General features: G+C 33.6%; 2 protein-coding genes across 2 annotated transcripts; both read right to left on the bottom strand.

Moving 5' to 3' along the window:
• Positions 1-2170: 2170 nt before the first annotated feature.
• On the bottom strand, positions 2171-6703 carry LOAG_06790 (signal recognition particle protein). Its single transcript, XM_003142326.2, has 10 exons — positions 6501-6703; positions 5977-6166; positions 5699-5823; positions 5295-5445; positions 4786-4934; positions 4506-4693; positions 4109-4182; positions 3881-3989; positions 3477-3646; positions 2171-2939 (listed from the first exon to the last, which is right to left on the bottom strand). The coding sequence occupies exons 1-10, from the start codon at positions 6668-6670 to the stop codon at positions 2760-2762; spliced, it is 1506 nt and encodes a 501-aa protein (XP_003142374.2). The 5' UTR covers positions 6671-6703; the 3' UTR covers positions 2171-2759.
• Positions 6704-8123: 1420 nt separating this feature from the next.
• Positions 8124-15075, bottom strand: LOAG_18180 (leucine-rich repeat-containing G protein-coupled receptor; the record flags this gene model as incomplete). The annotated part of the gene is made up of 18 exons (XM_020450846.1): positions 8124-8422; positions 8603-8798; positions 9031-9098; positions 9440-9506; positions 9687-9876; positions 10085-10274; positions 10481-10646; positions 10793-10973; positions 11400-11554; positions 11728-11891; positions 12048-12281; positions 12642-12810; positions 12956-13030; positions 13182-13354; positions 13756-13840; positions 14032-14103; positions 14432-14560; positions 15020-15075. The coding sequence occupies 18 exons, from the start codon at positions 15073-15075 to the stop codon at positions 8261-8263; spliced, it is 2532 nt and encodes an 843-aa protein (XP_020305427.1). The 3' UTR covers positions 8124-8260.
• Between the last annotated feature and the right edge of the window lie 1520 nt (positions 15076-16595).

Below are 16595 nucleotides of genomic sequence, written 5' to 3'. Positions count from 1 at the left end.
ATCAGAATTGTAGAGCTCTCTCTCTCCTTCCTCTCTCTCTCTCTCTCTTTCTCCTTTTCCCCTTTTTTCTCCCTCTCTCCCTCTTCTCCTCCTCTTATAGGGCTATAAAATTAAAGCAACTTGAACACATACATTTAACAGAAAAGTATTCATTATATATTGTGGATATCAAAATTATCCTGATTTGTTATCAGTACAACAAAGCCTTGTTGTATTAGCAAGAACTGAATGATATTTAACACAACGTTTATTCCGGAAGACTCAAACAAACCGAAAATGCATTGCTATGACCGGATCAACTTATTAGTGTTGTGATCACTGTTCTGAGCTTGTTGAATCACGGTAACTCGCCCAAATTATCGAAAACAAAAAACACTCAAATACCAGAGGACATCGTGAGTGGTTTTAAAGTACGTCAATCAGATAATCATGTACACACTATCATAGCGGATCGATCCACAATTATTGATGGCGTGGCATCAATGAGTAGTGTACATCACAGCTGTTATATACCACATGACATGACACAAATACACAGGCAGGCAAAATTCACTAAAATGAAATTTAATCGAAATTGAGCAACGATCAGCGAAATGAACCCCTGATGACCTTGGGGCAGTTGAAATTTCGCGCATTTATCATACAGCACTTTACAAAATCCATAAACCAGGAAAAGTCTTCATAAGCTCAGTGAAGAATGCTCTTAACTGTTCATATTTATGTCTATGTTTGCTTAAACGCCACAATAATTAATTTGACTGATATGCATTCTATAAGATCAGTGTGGCACCTCTATTTAGAGTGCGCGAATCAATTATCAATTAGAATTAACATCTCAAATTATAATATTCTTTACCCAATAACAGGTTAGACCATAATAACAGCTGCAATTGAATTAACAGCAGTAATGAATAACATAGGACAGATAACTTTATATATATCATAAGTGGTTACTTGACGCATGATACGTCCTAATAAGCATTGCGCATTAAACACTTCATAATGCAAATGGTATGGTACGAATGTGATGAATTACTTTTCATCAGAAATTGGAATACCAATTGAAACAGTTTATGATTTCTTCCAATAATATATTTACCAAATTGGAATCATGAAATTTTGCCCTTTATCCGGAGAAACTTATCAGAGAAATTTTTTCAACAAACTCTCACCCAATACATATTTCTGATTTATATTCTTTTTCCGAACTAGAAAGAAGGGGATCGGTTATTAAGCTTGCTATTTATGCAAACAGTCATCGATGATTGCTGCATTTAAAACTTATTATTTTAAAGAAAACACGTGCAAGCATGAATTGAATTCTAGATGATATACTTTGGAAACAACAAAAAAAAACACGAGAACTCAGGAGAATCGGCTGGGCTTTTCGATGTTTTTCCATTTCAAACCACTGCTGCATTGTTGCACAGAACTTAACATCTTTCCTCTCCTCTTCTTTTGAAACTTTTGTTAAGAATAAAAAAAAAAGGCTTCTAGGAACTTATTGCAAAAGTTTAAATGAAAAAATTAAATTAGATTAGAGTGAAAGGGTAAGACGAAGAAGAAGGTAAGAACGGGATGAGGAATGATGGAGTGAAAAAATGCCATGCATCTTGGATCTAAGTGTTTTGCCAGTTGAGTACCACTGCCAGGCACACAACAAATCGATGGCGCCCATCACTTATGCTTCATTTTACTAAGACAGCTATAACCCTACACAATATTAACGTTAACTTACACCGTTTGCGGGGTTTAGGGGAACCGATGACGAAGTAAGCGTCTCAGATCTCCCAATCAGACAACCTATGATTTATAGCTTTACACTACTCAATTATAAAATAGGGCATTTTTGGAGAAAATCGGAATATTATGTAGTGCAGTGTAAAATTATAAACATCTCCGTACTGTTATAGTGATATCCGATCAATAATTCGAATACCGATATAATTAGCACCAAGCTGACTGTCCGATATTCATTCATCCGTTCAATTCATCCAATCGGACATCAACATAACTACAGTCGGGAATGAACAGCTTGATTATCACTTTAACTAATCTGTACTTGGATAATGCGATCATCATCCTTAAACAGAGCTTTTTATCGTTTTAAAAATTGTACACAATATTATAAGTATCACAAAACACCTTATTATCAAAAGCCTCAAATGAACTGTGAGTCCTTTATTCTTTCAAAAAAAAAAAAAAACGAATTTGTTCATATTCATACAAACTTTTTCCACGAAAAGAATTCATCAATTCAGTGAAACTCAAGATGTAAAAATGACGGAGAGTTTCAGTAATGTTTAAAATTCCAGCCTCAACAATTCAACAAATTATTAAAAACCACTGAAGCTTAGTCGAAATTTTCAGAAACTGCAAAGAATCTAAAGATCTAAGCATCCGAACATAAAGACAAGCTGAGATCATTGATTTTCGATGAAGTCCAATTTATACACTTAACAATTCCTAGCAAATCGACCTGCTGTCTTCCTTTATGTTCTTTTCAAACAGACTACTGCCATAGAATTCACCCGCAGATTTTTAAAACAATGCCCATCTTTGTACATCAGATACACATCACAGTGATTAAAACGAACGAACATCCGTAATCTGTAACTATTTCGAAAATATGTACAAAGTCTCCGAAAACACACAATAACTTTAAAACATTCCAAAATGCTTCATAAGCCAATAGTTTAGTCCCACTGAGTTTAGTACCATTTTGTAACAGTTTCAAACGAAACTATGAGGTAGACATATTAGTTATTTCGACGATTTCCTAGGGAAGAAGAGGCGCCTTGTAATTGCTTCATCATATTTTGCAAACCACCCATACCACCCATTTGTTGCAGCACCCGTGGATCCATCATTTTTGCCATTTGTTGATTGAGCTTTTGTAGTTGCGATGGGTTGATGTTTTTGGTATTCATATCACCGTTCTGCAACCGATAAACAATAATAAATGAAAAAGTGAGCACTTAATTAGTTCCAAATAATGCGGCAAGAGAAGATAAAGCGATTTCTTCCAAAAATGAAAAAATAAGAATAACAAATGTCTTGATTTCATTGCATAATCTTCTAGGATGAAAACTGTAGCGAACTGTTTTGCCTAAACTAATACATCAACTGATAATTGTAATTCCAAAGTAATAATTTACGACATCAAGGGCATGCGAAAACAACTGCATAAAACCACGCTAGTGTTTTCCGCAATTACTGCAAAATTATACATATGTGCATGTAACAAGCACGTTATACAAATATACAAATACCGTTGTAGCGGGTAAACAGCGCAAAGGGAAACCTTTAAAAAAAATCAAGCAAAACAATAGATCAAAGATGAGTCGGAACTTGTGCGATTTTATGCAATTATTGGAACATGTCCTTTGACATTTTAAACAGATGACATATTTCCTGTTTGTCACCTCTTTACTGGAAAGAATTATTCATCAAATAAAGATGGTATAAGAAATCACCTTGAAAAGACCCTTCATACTGCCCATTTTTTTCACCATATCAGCGAATTTCTTATACTGCGTCAGTAATTCTTTTACTTCGCTTGTTGCTGTTCCACTTCCACGTGCTACACGCTGAACTCGGCCAGGCTCTTTTGAGAATAAATCATTTGCCTTTGGATGATCTAATTCTGGAAGAAAATTCCTCGCAATATTGACGCAAGGACAAAAATGAATCGTTTTGTCGATAATAAACGATGAGTGAGAGCAAACTCAGCAAACTTACCTCCCCAATATGCTCATTCCCTCTTCAACCTGAACGACAGCGTGCATAACGTTTTTACTTCTCTAAATTAAATTCAATTTAATTTTAACTAAATGCGCCAATGTCGACGTTATATTAAGTTCAACTTGATGAAAGCTACCTGCATCAGACATGCTGTCCATAATAGTCATCAGTTTCTTTAGCCTGGATTGTGACTCTTGTTCGTTACCTTTGGACATAAAATCTGGTCCAAATCCAGGAATCATACTCTGAAGATATGATGAAAAGATTAATAAAAAAACAAGAAACACTATTCGCTTCGTATTTTTACAAAACATAACTTGCATCTAGGAAATCCTTAAAACTCACTTAAAAAGTAAATACAAACCATGATTTGATTAAACGGACCCATTTTCATGATGTTTTGGAACTGCTCGTACATATCACGCAATGTGAACATACCTCAAATTTTGCAAAAATTTTTCACTCTCATTTCAAAATAGAAGTGAAAGACTCATCTTACAATAATGTCTTGCAGACCAAAGATCTCACTTTACTCTAGTGAAGAAAAACTAGTGACTTTTTAATCCGACTCGAATAACAAGGCTTGAAAATACTGGTGAATACTAAAATTGTATGAGCTTTCACGTATGTGATTGCAATCCAACTTACTCTATGCTATGACCATTAGTTTCATACTATTTGTCTTCAACTGTGAATCGCTATTTTTATGACCCATGCAAATGTATGGTAATTTAAATCTCAAAAGGAAATATTACACGCACCATGCTTTAACCTTTTGATGAGCTCCTCGTTATCCTCAATACCAATTTCATTGACCTTTTTTACAAGACCTTCGATGTCCCCCATGCCTAGTAATTTCTGTACGAACGGTTTCACTTCGAATGGCTCAAAATCATCAATATGTTCGCCAGTGCCAATGAATATTACAGGTGAATGTGTTGCAGCTACACTGTAATGAAAAAATCCTATCGAGAAAATTATCAGTGTCAAAAAATAAAAAGAAAAAAAAGAAAAAAAACTTGAAGCCTGATACAGACTTACGCTGAAAGAGCTCCACCGCCTTTAGCATGACTGTCCAATTTGGTGATGATCACTGAACCAACATCAACAGTTTCGCTAAAAGCACGGGCTTGTGCTTCACAAGCTTGTCCAATTGAAGCATCCATAACGAAAACTATATTGTTTGGATTCTAAAATAAAAAGATTTTACGCGCAAATACCGACTGGATTCAGCTGTAGTTCGAAGCATAACTTCATATCATCAATCCTGCATTGTGCTGACACCGGAACTTATTTTCCGGATTATATCTGCCAAAAAAGTTCCCCAAAATACGAAAATATAACATACTATTAGATCTGACATCTAATTTAGTGCCAGTTCTCCTATCTTCCGCACCATGCTCCCACTGTTATTAATCCCGTTCCTTCTCATCTTCATCATACAAGCCTATTTTTTTACAGACATATGAAAGATCAGACATGATAAACAGTTGATTTTGATGCCGTTAAATTTGACCTTAACCGTGCTATCTATAAGAGCGAAGAATTACCACTGCATTCGACACTTGCAACATTTCTTCGAAAAGGGAAGCTTCTTGTTTGTGTCGACCGGAAGTATCTACAACAATAATCTCGAATCCATCTTCTTTAAATTTATCGACACCACTTGCAGCTATAGTAACTGGATCCATTTCTATATAACTAAAAGACTGAACTGATTAAATCGAAATTTAATAAAAAGTGTAAGCTATGCACGAGTCGTAATATTTCCCGAACTAAGTTCGGAAAATTACACCAAACAATACATTCCATGCAATAAAATTTAAAATAAGTTCAGAATCGTATGCATCTTGATCCAATGTAGCTTATTTCCGAACTAAGTTCGAAACTTTATATGTTAAATGTGGAAGAAGCAGACTAATGAACATTATAAAAAGATCATAGAAAAACTAACCTTCCATAAAATGGTATCCTTGCTTTCGTAGCATTTTGCTTCAACTGATCAAATGCACCAGCACGGAATGTATCAGCACAAATTAAACACGTTTTCCAACCTTTTTTCTGGTAGTAGTATGCCAACTAAAAATAAACTTTTTAAAACAATACGAATTGATGCTTTAAAAACTCTCCAAGAAAATGCATCAAAAGAAGGCAGATCATGCTTCACGAATTAATGAAATCGGTATTCATATTCAAAAACATACCACCTCCCTATCATAACATAAAAGAAACCTTGCTGCAGGTCGTCGTTTTACCGGAACCTTGTAGGCCAACAAACATGAAAATATTAGGTTTTCCCTTTGTGGGTTGGAAAGGTTTCACTCCTGGATCGACTAATTTCATTAATTCAGTGAAAACACAACGTTGAATCAGTCGTCTCTTGTTAACACCACCTGCCATTTCATCGAAGTCCAGAGTCCTCCTAGAAAGCAAGCAGTAAAAATATTGACAAATGATAACAACGGTTCCACAGATCTTTCAAAAGCACTAATGAAATCTTTTCAAACTTAATAAAATATTTCTTATTTATATCAGACTCAAATTTTATATGAATTTTGCAATTTGTTGTTTCGGTTGATAAATGCTTTTATAAGTCCAAAGCTTGTGACTTTCCTACCTAGAAAGTCACAAGCCTTGTTAGCAATGTTCCTCGTGACAACTAAGTGGCCACCTTCCAACATCCAAACTCTCCAGGACTGCTCACTTTAGACGAAGACATATTTCCAAAATGTTGAAAATTGTTGTTAGATACTTACTTGACATTATCTTTCAACACTTTAACGAGTCGTACATTGACATCAGCTTCCAGTAGTGCCGCACAGACTTCTTTGAGCATTGCATTGAGCTCATCTTCGTTGATGATCGTTGCCTGGCCAAGTTTACTAATTGCATTACGAATTTTCCGACCCAAGTCAGCTAATACCATTTTTTGTTTCCAAGTAAAACCTAAAACCTGTAATAGATAAGTTTTACTGAATCCACTTGTCTCTTGCCAACAATTCAACATGGATGTTGACCGATAAATTAAAGAGAGGGAGAGAGAGAGAGAGAGAGAGAAAGAAAGAATTGTCAACAGAGTAAAAGAAACTCGAGTGTTGTTTAGTCTAGTTTTAAGAAGCACCACACGCTTCCTCCTCGATGTGACTGGAAATCACACGGAACAACCTGCTACAACCATCACAAATCCCAAACCACCAACAAATTACGCATCGTGGACAGTCCACACCACAAACACGGCCGGTATGATCGTTAAATCTTCTTCTCATTTTGACATGGGAAAAACGTTGCAGAAAAAAAAACGTTCCGAGAAGTCTCCTCTGCAGCTATGTTTCTGTATTTCGAATCTTTCGCGTGTCCTGTTAAGTAACGTGTGTTTCGAGTCTTCCACGTGTCCTGCAAATGACGTGTGTTCTGAATCTTCTAACGTGTCCTATCGAGTAGCGTGTGTTTCGAACCTTTCACTATCTTGTCCATAATCATACTTTCTTAATATTGTTTGGAATTCACGGACGTCATGCCTGAGATCCATATGTGTCAAATTTTGATTAATTTGGAAGATGTGGATAGTTGACCAGGAATTAATGTCACTCAGGTATTATTCTAAAAATTATTTAAATCTAGTTCCTGGCCTTTCTATACATACTCCCTTACCCCTAGTATAAATCATTGGTCATCTATTACATCGGTTTAAGCTCTTTTAAATCGACAAAACAAAAAAAAAAATAAGTAAATCGACGAATCATCGAAAATGGAAAAAAAGGTCAGTTGGAGACATCTGCCTGCCCTTTTTGTCGTTTTATTATAAGTAATTCATCAGTCAGTGAATAAAACAATCGTAAAATAATTATAAATCAGTAGGTAAGCATTTATAAAACAATTACAAATGGATGACAATCGACACACAAAAAAGGAAAATGTACCATATTGTCAGAAATAAAATGATGAAAAAATATCAAGTAAGGATTATTCAATCCTGTCATTAGTACTTGGTTTCCCTGAGATCAGGGGTCGGAAATGAACGTGATATTAAAGAAGCAAACGTCTGCGTCCGGTATTAATTAAAAATAGACGCGTGATTAATTACATGTTGCCTTTTTCTTTTGTTGAGAAAAAAGAAAACGGATTTTGTCCGAGATTAGAGTAGACGGGTAATGGTAATATGATTTGTATAAAACCTCATTACCTTATTGAATGCTCTGTCTCTTTTTGTACCTACCAAAATTTTTTAACAGCTTTGATGGTACTTTTATTACGAGGTAGATGATATTTTGTAATTTCTTCTCTTTTCCAACTGATAATGATTTAGTAATTCAAAGAGAGGTTTCTATTCTCGTTTCGGCAAGACTTTTTGAAAGATAATACATTTAGTTGTGTAAGTTCTTTTTTCAAACGATATTTATGGCTTTTTTTTTCTGCCAAAAATGGATTTTTTCCGGGAAATGAATAATTCAAGAAACAGATGCAAATGACCAAAAACAGTATGATATGCAAATATATTGATGAGTGATGCGATGAACTAAGTGGGAGATTCATTCGGGAAACACTGAAAACGATATGATGGAATCGGCGGTGTTAAGCTACCACGGCCACTATCTTTACCGGTACTCCGAACACTTGGTCGACGGTTCTGTAGCTCTTTCGGCGATACCACATAATTCTGTTCGGTTGACAGTTGTTGCTAAAATAAAGGATTTTCTAAGAATCCTTTGAATTTCATAAAGGATTTTTGAAATATTTGTGACTTCAAAAAAACATGATTCTTTTTTCTTCGTTTCAAATTTCCACTAAATTCCCTGGAACTTTGCACGAACTATTTGGTAATTTTAGATATCTCAAATTTAAATACATTAACTGTTACCTGTGAAAAACTTGACGATGTATGAGATAAAGAATTCGGGGTGATATTCTTTTCTAATGTAACATGTTCTGAAATATCACTCATCCGTGGTGCTGTTGAAACTCGTAGTCGTCCAGTGAAGATTAGCGATCGTCTCTCAGACTGTGTACTTGAATGAGTTGGCATTTCTTTCCGGAATGTTGACGTCGGTAGTGACCTAAATTCCAAGTGTTTTTCAGAAGACAACAACTGGTGAGATACGTTGATTCATTCTACATTCGATTTCGCGACTTTTTTTGCAAATTTAAAAATTCATACTCAGTACGTGGAAGAGTCATCGAAAGAATGAATGGCACATATTGTCACAAATTTCAAACATTGAGTTCACTTCTGTTCACATTCTACTTTGTCCTGTCTGTATTACTTATTATAGCTAAGATGATACATACCTGTAGACATCGTAATTTTTGAAAGCCTTTCGCAAATCCAACAATGAACTCTGTCGTTGAACATGTTTCTAGAAATTTGTAGACTACAATCTATCTTTTATGCTTCAACCCCTGATGTAACACCTTACCAGTTTTTCATATCTCAAGCTGCTTTAGGAAGTTCTATAATATATACGATCTTCTACATGTGTTTTGTTCATTTGCGAAATTCATAATCCTGTACTACTTAATTCATAATCCCTGTACTACTTGCGTTGTATTTAGTATAATCATTTGTAATTCTGCCTGGATTCAAGTTTTACTTTATCGAAATAAACCCAAAAATTTCGAATAAAATTTATGGAAGTGCAAACTTTGATTTGGTATTCTCTCAGCAAATTTCAAAATTGATTTATTAAAAAAGGTTTACCTCGACCATTAGTTTTGATTCTTTCGTTTTTCTCAATGTTCGCAGATATGAATGGTAATGATGGTACCTACAAAAGGACTTTTTGATAACTTCCAAATCAACTCATTTAAATATTTGAATAATAATTGAATGTTTGAGAAAACCTTTTTTTTTTGGAGAGTTAAACTATATTTATGAGCGTTTTGCAGATGAGACATGAGGACAGATAGACAGATAAACTAGTAAGAATTTCTGTAATTAAACTTGCTTCAGTTCATTGGGGATATTTGCTGTTTTGTTGCTCAGGAATGATACGGGACACAGTCGTATATGCGTAATTTTGGTAAAGAATACGTACAGGAACGGATTCGTAAATGCATTGATCGGATAAAATAGTACTAAAAATATCTTCGCCACACTGATACTAATTAGAGGATGTCCTAAAGCTGCCGTCAGACCTATAAAAAAAAAGAAAAGTTGCACGGAAAAAATAACAACAAACGTATCACGGAAAATGTTATTTGATCATTTATCTGTCAGTTAGTTTAAAATTAATCGATATTAGTATCATTCAATATTAAAATATTTGATACATTAAAAGATAACCAGATCTGTATTATATTTAAATCTCAAAAATAGGAAAGATAAATTTATTGTTAAGCTTACCAAAGAAAAGAGTTGGAAACCAGCAAAGCATTTCTGTACCAATTAGTGTTGCCATTTTCAAAATGATCGCTTTATCTTCTGATCGTTTCGGTTGTTCCGGATCACAAAGCATTGTTACAATGAAACTATAGCTAATAGCCATACCCAAAAATGCAAGCAAATTGAACAACAAACTGGCAATTACATAGATCTGTAATTGCACTAAATTATCTTGCAATCTGACAAAACAACTGATAGCTGTTAATCCATGTCACTATATTAATTTCCAAGTTCGACTATACAGTTAAAGTTACTTTTAAAATTTAATTCGTTACGGTTGAAATCTCATGGCTTCAATTAAAATTTTTGGAGAATTGAAATTTAATTAATAAGAAAATTTTATTGAAAGAATAATACCCGGTCAAAATTATCCTCAATGGAAAGAGGTAGACATACACTGGTACTTGTATATGTGGATACACCTATAATTGGTAGTACTGCCATTGTAAACGCTATAATATATGCCACGACCATCATCATTATCGCAGTTCTCATCCGTAAACGTTTTCCGTAAAAGGCATTTCTGACGAAAACAATTCAAAATTTCTTTTTTTTTTCGGGAGGGAAACAAATAGAGCAAACGTATTTTAATAGCACTTTAGCTCGTCATTAAACATGTTTACTTTTCTTTTTTTCCAATCGAATCAGAAATCATTTACATATTTGTACCTAATATTATAGCACATATCAAAAGCAATCAGAAACATCGACATAATGGAGATTTCGGAACTGAAAACGGAAATGAAACCGGCTATATTACAACCGATACCGGTCTGCCAAGCAACCGCGTAGTTATAATACTCATTTGATGTCTTATAATCTGCTATTGCCAATACACCAAGATAGACACCTAAAAATATGCAATTGCATTACTGATTCAAACAAAGATCAGGTCAAAGAGCACATTGATTCATAATGTGTCCCTTAACTTCGAGATAACGTCAGATATAAATGTCATGTTTTACCGTTCAATAATCACTTTCCTATCTTCTTTCTTTCTTTTCAACTCATTTTTCCACCTTTCACTTTTTTTGCCATTACTAACCAGAAGTGTGTTAGTAACCTTAAGTTCTGACTGATGAAGATTTGATAGAACATCACAGTTGGGACTAATTCGTTCAGTGTTACTCATTCATTGTTCCAGGCTTTTCATCTGGGATAGAGTACCTGTTTCAGCCTAGTTACGGAAAATTTAGTATTTTTTCTTTAACCAGCAAAATTTGCATTTAACACCATTTTCTATGTACTCATTCAACTGATAGTTGTCTTGGCTAACCTGTTAACAAATCTGCAGTGGACAAATTAGCCATGAAGAAATAATGTACTTGCATTCTCTTTTGTCCCATTTGACATAGCACAATCCATACCCCTATATTACCAACAATGGCCGAAACCCATACGAACCATATTACCCAACGTAAAAAGTCATATCTGCAAGTAAGAACTATCATTGGCCTGAATGTGGAGCCAAGTGTCTAACTAATATCACATAAGTATTTCGCTCACCTCCGGATGACAAATATTTGGATGACAAATTGGCCAACCGCCGAGGAATATGTTTATTACTTAATTGATAAGAATGCTTCCAGGAATATTCAACGTACCCAATAACATCTTCGCAGGGATTCAGCGCATTTGGCATCGGAGTGCATTGGATGGAAGCAAAGAAATCACTGACAGCGCTCGACGTACAGTTGAATGTCGTCAGAAGTCCAACATCGGCGTCCTCAAATTCAGGCTCCAATAATGTGTCCCAGTCGTCGTCTATCTGTAATTAGCAAAATCGAATATGCATTGGAGAAAGATTAGCATATCAATAAAATATATCAAAAAATTCGTCAGATTTTTCCTCGAAAAAATCGATATTCGGTCCTTTGACGCTATTTCCCTATAATATGGAAATAATATGTAAGCATAGGTATACCTCAATAGTAATATTACCAGCATTGACAGAATCAAACCACTGCAACAAGTCGGAAAAATCTAGCGGATTTTCCCGCGATTCCTGTGGCAGCAATATTGAACGATCATTTCGAGCAGATTGTCGTCGCTGACGGTTCAATTTTGGCGTTGATTTGGCGGAACATTCGCGATTTCGAATCTCTTCCAGATTTTTCGTGTACATTTCACCAGCTGTACTGATTTCTTTAGAGGCATACTGCAAATAAAAAAATGTAGCACAGAAAGATTTTCCAGATACTGCTGGAAGTAGATGAATTTATGAGCTATTTCCGGAATCCTTCTCAGTTTTCTGATTTGATGGAAAAAATTTCCCGAAACTTATTGGTAATTTAGCAATAAATGACGCTTACTGCAAGGGAATATTTTTCCACAATTTTTAGTCCTAAAGTAAGTTCTTCTTCTTTTTTATTAGAAAGGAATCTAATCTTTGAAATATTTCAAGCAGCTGTCCAACCTTTGTCAAGATCAGACAATATGTCAGGAGATATGAATAAGCATAGACAAGGATGAGGACACGGTGACGAAAAGTAACTTTTTTGAAGTATAAAAAGCTTACCTTAAACAAGCAGCAATGATATGGGTAAGTGAATTCAACTTTTTTCAATGATGTAAATGCTAAAATTGGTGGCAATTTTTTCAGCTCTTCTGTATCCTTCAATTTTAGGCCTTCTAAACGAGACAGACCAGTTGTTGGAAGTTCCGTAATACCGGTACGTGAAAGATCACTGAAACGCAAAATGATTTCAACTGGAACATTAAACCGATTCATATTTGCAAAACCTTATCATTTCATGCTTAAGAGAGCGGGAATTGTGATCGTTTGCTATATTTAACACTAACGAATATCATCGATGAATTTGAAGTACTTACAGAAGTTTGATAAATGATATGCCAGCAAAGGTATCGATTGAAAGACGTTTAAGTTCTAAATTATCGTTCAGTTCTCTATAAAAAGGAGCATGAATCATTGCTTGCATTCAAAAATTTACAATTAAAAAGACTTGCTACTATTCAAATATATATGGAATAATTTTCAAACTACGATTACTGCAACATTTTGATGTATTTTATTCAACTTTGACCCCATAAAACATACAGCAATGAAAATCGACAGTTAGCAAATATATGACTTCCAATTTCACGTAAGTCATTATTGTTGAGACGAATCTTATTAGCATGAACAGCTCGAAGTTGTCCATCTCCCAAATATTCGATATGATTGTAGGAGAAATCGATCACTTCCATGGCTAATCGATGTCTCGGTGTCATCTCTAATGTTGGCATACGTACTAAACCATTGTTACTCATCATCCGGAAACAATAATTACAATGATATCATTTGCGATTACTTTATCATCATTCATCCATCTTTCGCTTGACCCCATAAAAAACATTCCGAGAAAAATCAATAATTTATGTAATGGAAATTTTAGTCTTTTTTGGTGTAAATTAACCAGAAACATTTACAAAGACCTTTGGAAGACAATTGAATAGTTCAAATATTTACAACGTTAAGATCCTTGTGTTATTAATAAGTAGAATTCCAGTGACTTCTTTTAGATTTTTACACCCACTGACAGATCTGAAAGAATGAAAAGGAAGTAATCAGCAAGTTGAACCTTATGTGATATGTGAACCTTTAAAATGATCAAGAAGAAAGAGACTGAAACCTGAACTAACAGTTTGCCAAGATTATATAGATTGCCAAATGCATCAGCATCAACTGATTGCAATGCATCCGAATCCTCAATTACACTGCAATTTTTTCTTTGTTCATTAATTTAATAAAACTTTGAAATAATCTTTGGCATACAATGTTGAAATATTTGAAGATATATTATACTTCTACAAAAAATATGAAAAATTTTTATAAAAAAAGCGAAATCTTTCCCAAATATATGTTTGAAACGATGATAAGATAGGATGAAAAATAAAAAGATACAAACATTTCTTCAAGGTGTTGGTACCTACTGAAAGCGTTTTTACGAATGTGATTGATGCCCACATTATAGAGTAATCTGAAGAAATGGATTTATATTTCAGGATTTAATTTCCAATTATGCATATTCACATCAATTTGTATTCTATAAATTTTAAGAAAATTTTTTAATTTTCGAAAAAAAACAAAATGGTTTTCAAATACGTATGGAATTGTTAAATCGTTTCAGTTCCATTGCTTTTTTTTTTTTCTTTCGTGTTGACATGAATGCAAATTAAGATAAATGATCGCTTTTCCAAGTGGTACTTAACTTACTTTCATTCTGTTTTAATTTTACTAATTCCTAAAAGATGGAACGGAAAAACTTTAAAAAAAAAAGAAAACAGATTAAGACTTGAATGACTAACAGACGGCGAACATTATCAGTCAAATTTCCCGGTATTTCGGTAACCGATTGTCCAACACAGCAACATTTTGGTTCACTTATAAATACGGTACAGCTACAACCACGCTCCACACGACAAACTTTCTCATACCTTTATTATAAATTAATAAGAAATTGCTAAATCTCATTTAGTGATTTCATTCAGAAATATGAGATTTCCTTGAAATTTAAGCAAAATTTAATACAAAATAGAAATATTTCTTATGAATATTCGTTGCGACAATGTTATCTTATTCTTATGTAACATAACGTTTTAGTGATACGACTACTGATATGATATGAAACAACGAGAGGTCATTTATAGCTTTTTTTTTGATAATGATCAATGAGGCATCCTTACAAAGGATGACAATATCAATGAATCAATTATACATCCAATGCTTATTACTTGAAGAATTACTTTCGTTATCATTATTTTAATTGTGAAAATTTCGAGTGGAAATTTTGATACCATTTTAAGTCTTGAGCAATTGTACCATTAGAAAGTATGAAAATGATAAGAGCTGCAAGAAAGTGATGCATAATCGTTCCATTTCATACGGTGTCAAACACTGCATTGAGCTGTATAGCAGTGATAATGTACACAGAATGTTTTATCAGTGCCATGCCTCAAATATGAAAAGATGAAAGAATAGTACAGGTAAAGTAAGAGGAAAGGATGGACGAAACTAATTTACATTGTAATCCTTTTCCCTCTTCATTTGAACTAATAAATTTGCTGTAAACAACAAGTCTACGGAACCGTTTGCTATCACATTAAATATTTTATAGCAATTAATCGACTGACCAATTCAGGTCAAAGTGCACGATACATATTTTTCACTGAGTAGAAAAAGTTAAATTGTTTATTAGTTTGCTATATCGATACCAAAAAAAAAAAAAAAAAGGAAAATTGTTACAGTACCAGTGAAAGGATTGTTTAAATGTATCTAAGATATTTTTAAATTTCACAAAAAATTAAATTAGGCGCCATAAAAATGCATTACTAGCTTAAGCATTTTCAGCAAAAAAAAGGAAGAAGCAGTCATGTGAATTGGTATTTTTAGCTGCTCTTTCAAATTTGCATCATTATTCTTCAGAGAAAATTTAAATTAAAATGTGATTGCTAAATATTTCAGAAATAGTAATCAAAAAAAAAAACCGGAAAAATGGGAAGAGAAGTAGAGAGAAGAAATAAATCAGGACACTGAAATCAACAGCATTTTTAATTCTAAACATCCATATACTGCTATTGAAATTGAAAGAGAATTACAAAATGGATTTTCACCAAAAACAATCTAATATGCGAAATTTCTGAATATTCATGTTAAAAATATCTTTGAGATTCATTTACAAGTAAATTATTTCTCTCTCTCTCTCTTTCCCTTGCAAAAAATTCGCTTAGAAAAATGATGAAACAATTTTTTTTCCTACTACCTGTCAATGTCGCATAAGTTTTCTAAAGGAAAGTTGAGGAAGACGAAAGAAAGGTAATGTTTGAGTAATATTTCTCTTAAGGAACTATTGCTATTTTCATGCAATTAAATTAGAGAAATAGTTACAAGAAATCGATCTATTCATTTAAACATTGCAAAAATGCGGACAGACAAAAAAAAAATTGTTTAGTATCATGTGACACATTCATTGGAGGAGAAAGAGGGAGACCCGATGATACAATGTAATTGACATGAGACCTCCCCAATTCATGATTGATGGGTTAAACTCAACAAATTAGAACAGATCGTTTTCTTTTCTATCATCTGTTGTCTTCAGTCATTGTAACAATTTGATAAAACAAAAAAAAGGAAAAATCAATAAATGCTATTTTTAGCATCACATTTAAATCAAACGTTTGCCTCTTTTGACAGGTAATTTACTTAATTAAGTTAATAACAGTTGAAACTTAACAATTTTAATTAATTTCGCTTTTTTTCGTATTTAGAGAAAAAAATTTCATAATACATTAATTGGTAACTGCATATTTCTGCGACAGTGAAAAAACAATGACACTAGCAAATTAACGTGTTATCACCAGAACGTAATGCTGAAATATGTAATATCGATTTTTTATATGATAAAAATGAAAACGAATTTTCTATGAAATCCCCTTTCATTCCTTTTTTCCTTGATTTTTCTCTAATATATTG

The sequence above is a fragment of the Loa loa genome, assembly GCF_000183805.2.
Source record: "Loa loa unplaced genomic scaffold supercont3.218, whole genome shotgun sequence".
In the NCBI taxonomy this organism is placed as follows: Eukaryota; Metazoa; Nematoda; class Chromadorea; order Rhabditida; family Onchocercidae; genus Loa; species Loa loa.
This window is presented reverse-complemented; position numbering and strand designations above follow the sequence as displayed.

Bases quoted from the DNA above. Each gene is read 5' to 3' on its own strand.
- LOAG_06790 (XM_003142326.2), bottom strand. From the start codon at position 6,670: ATGGTATTAGCTGACTTGGGTCGGAAAATTCGTAATGCAATTAGTAAA. The intron at 4,183-4,505 runs GTGCGTGTAATA...GCAAAATTTGAG, and splicing joins CATCAAAAGGTTAAAGCATG to GTATGTTCACATTGCGTGAT. The intron at 3,647-3,880 runs GTAGCTTTCATC...ATTTTCTTCCAG, and splicing joins GGACAGCATGTCTGATGCAG to AATTAGATCATCCAAAGGCA.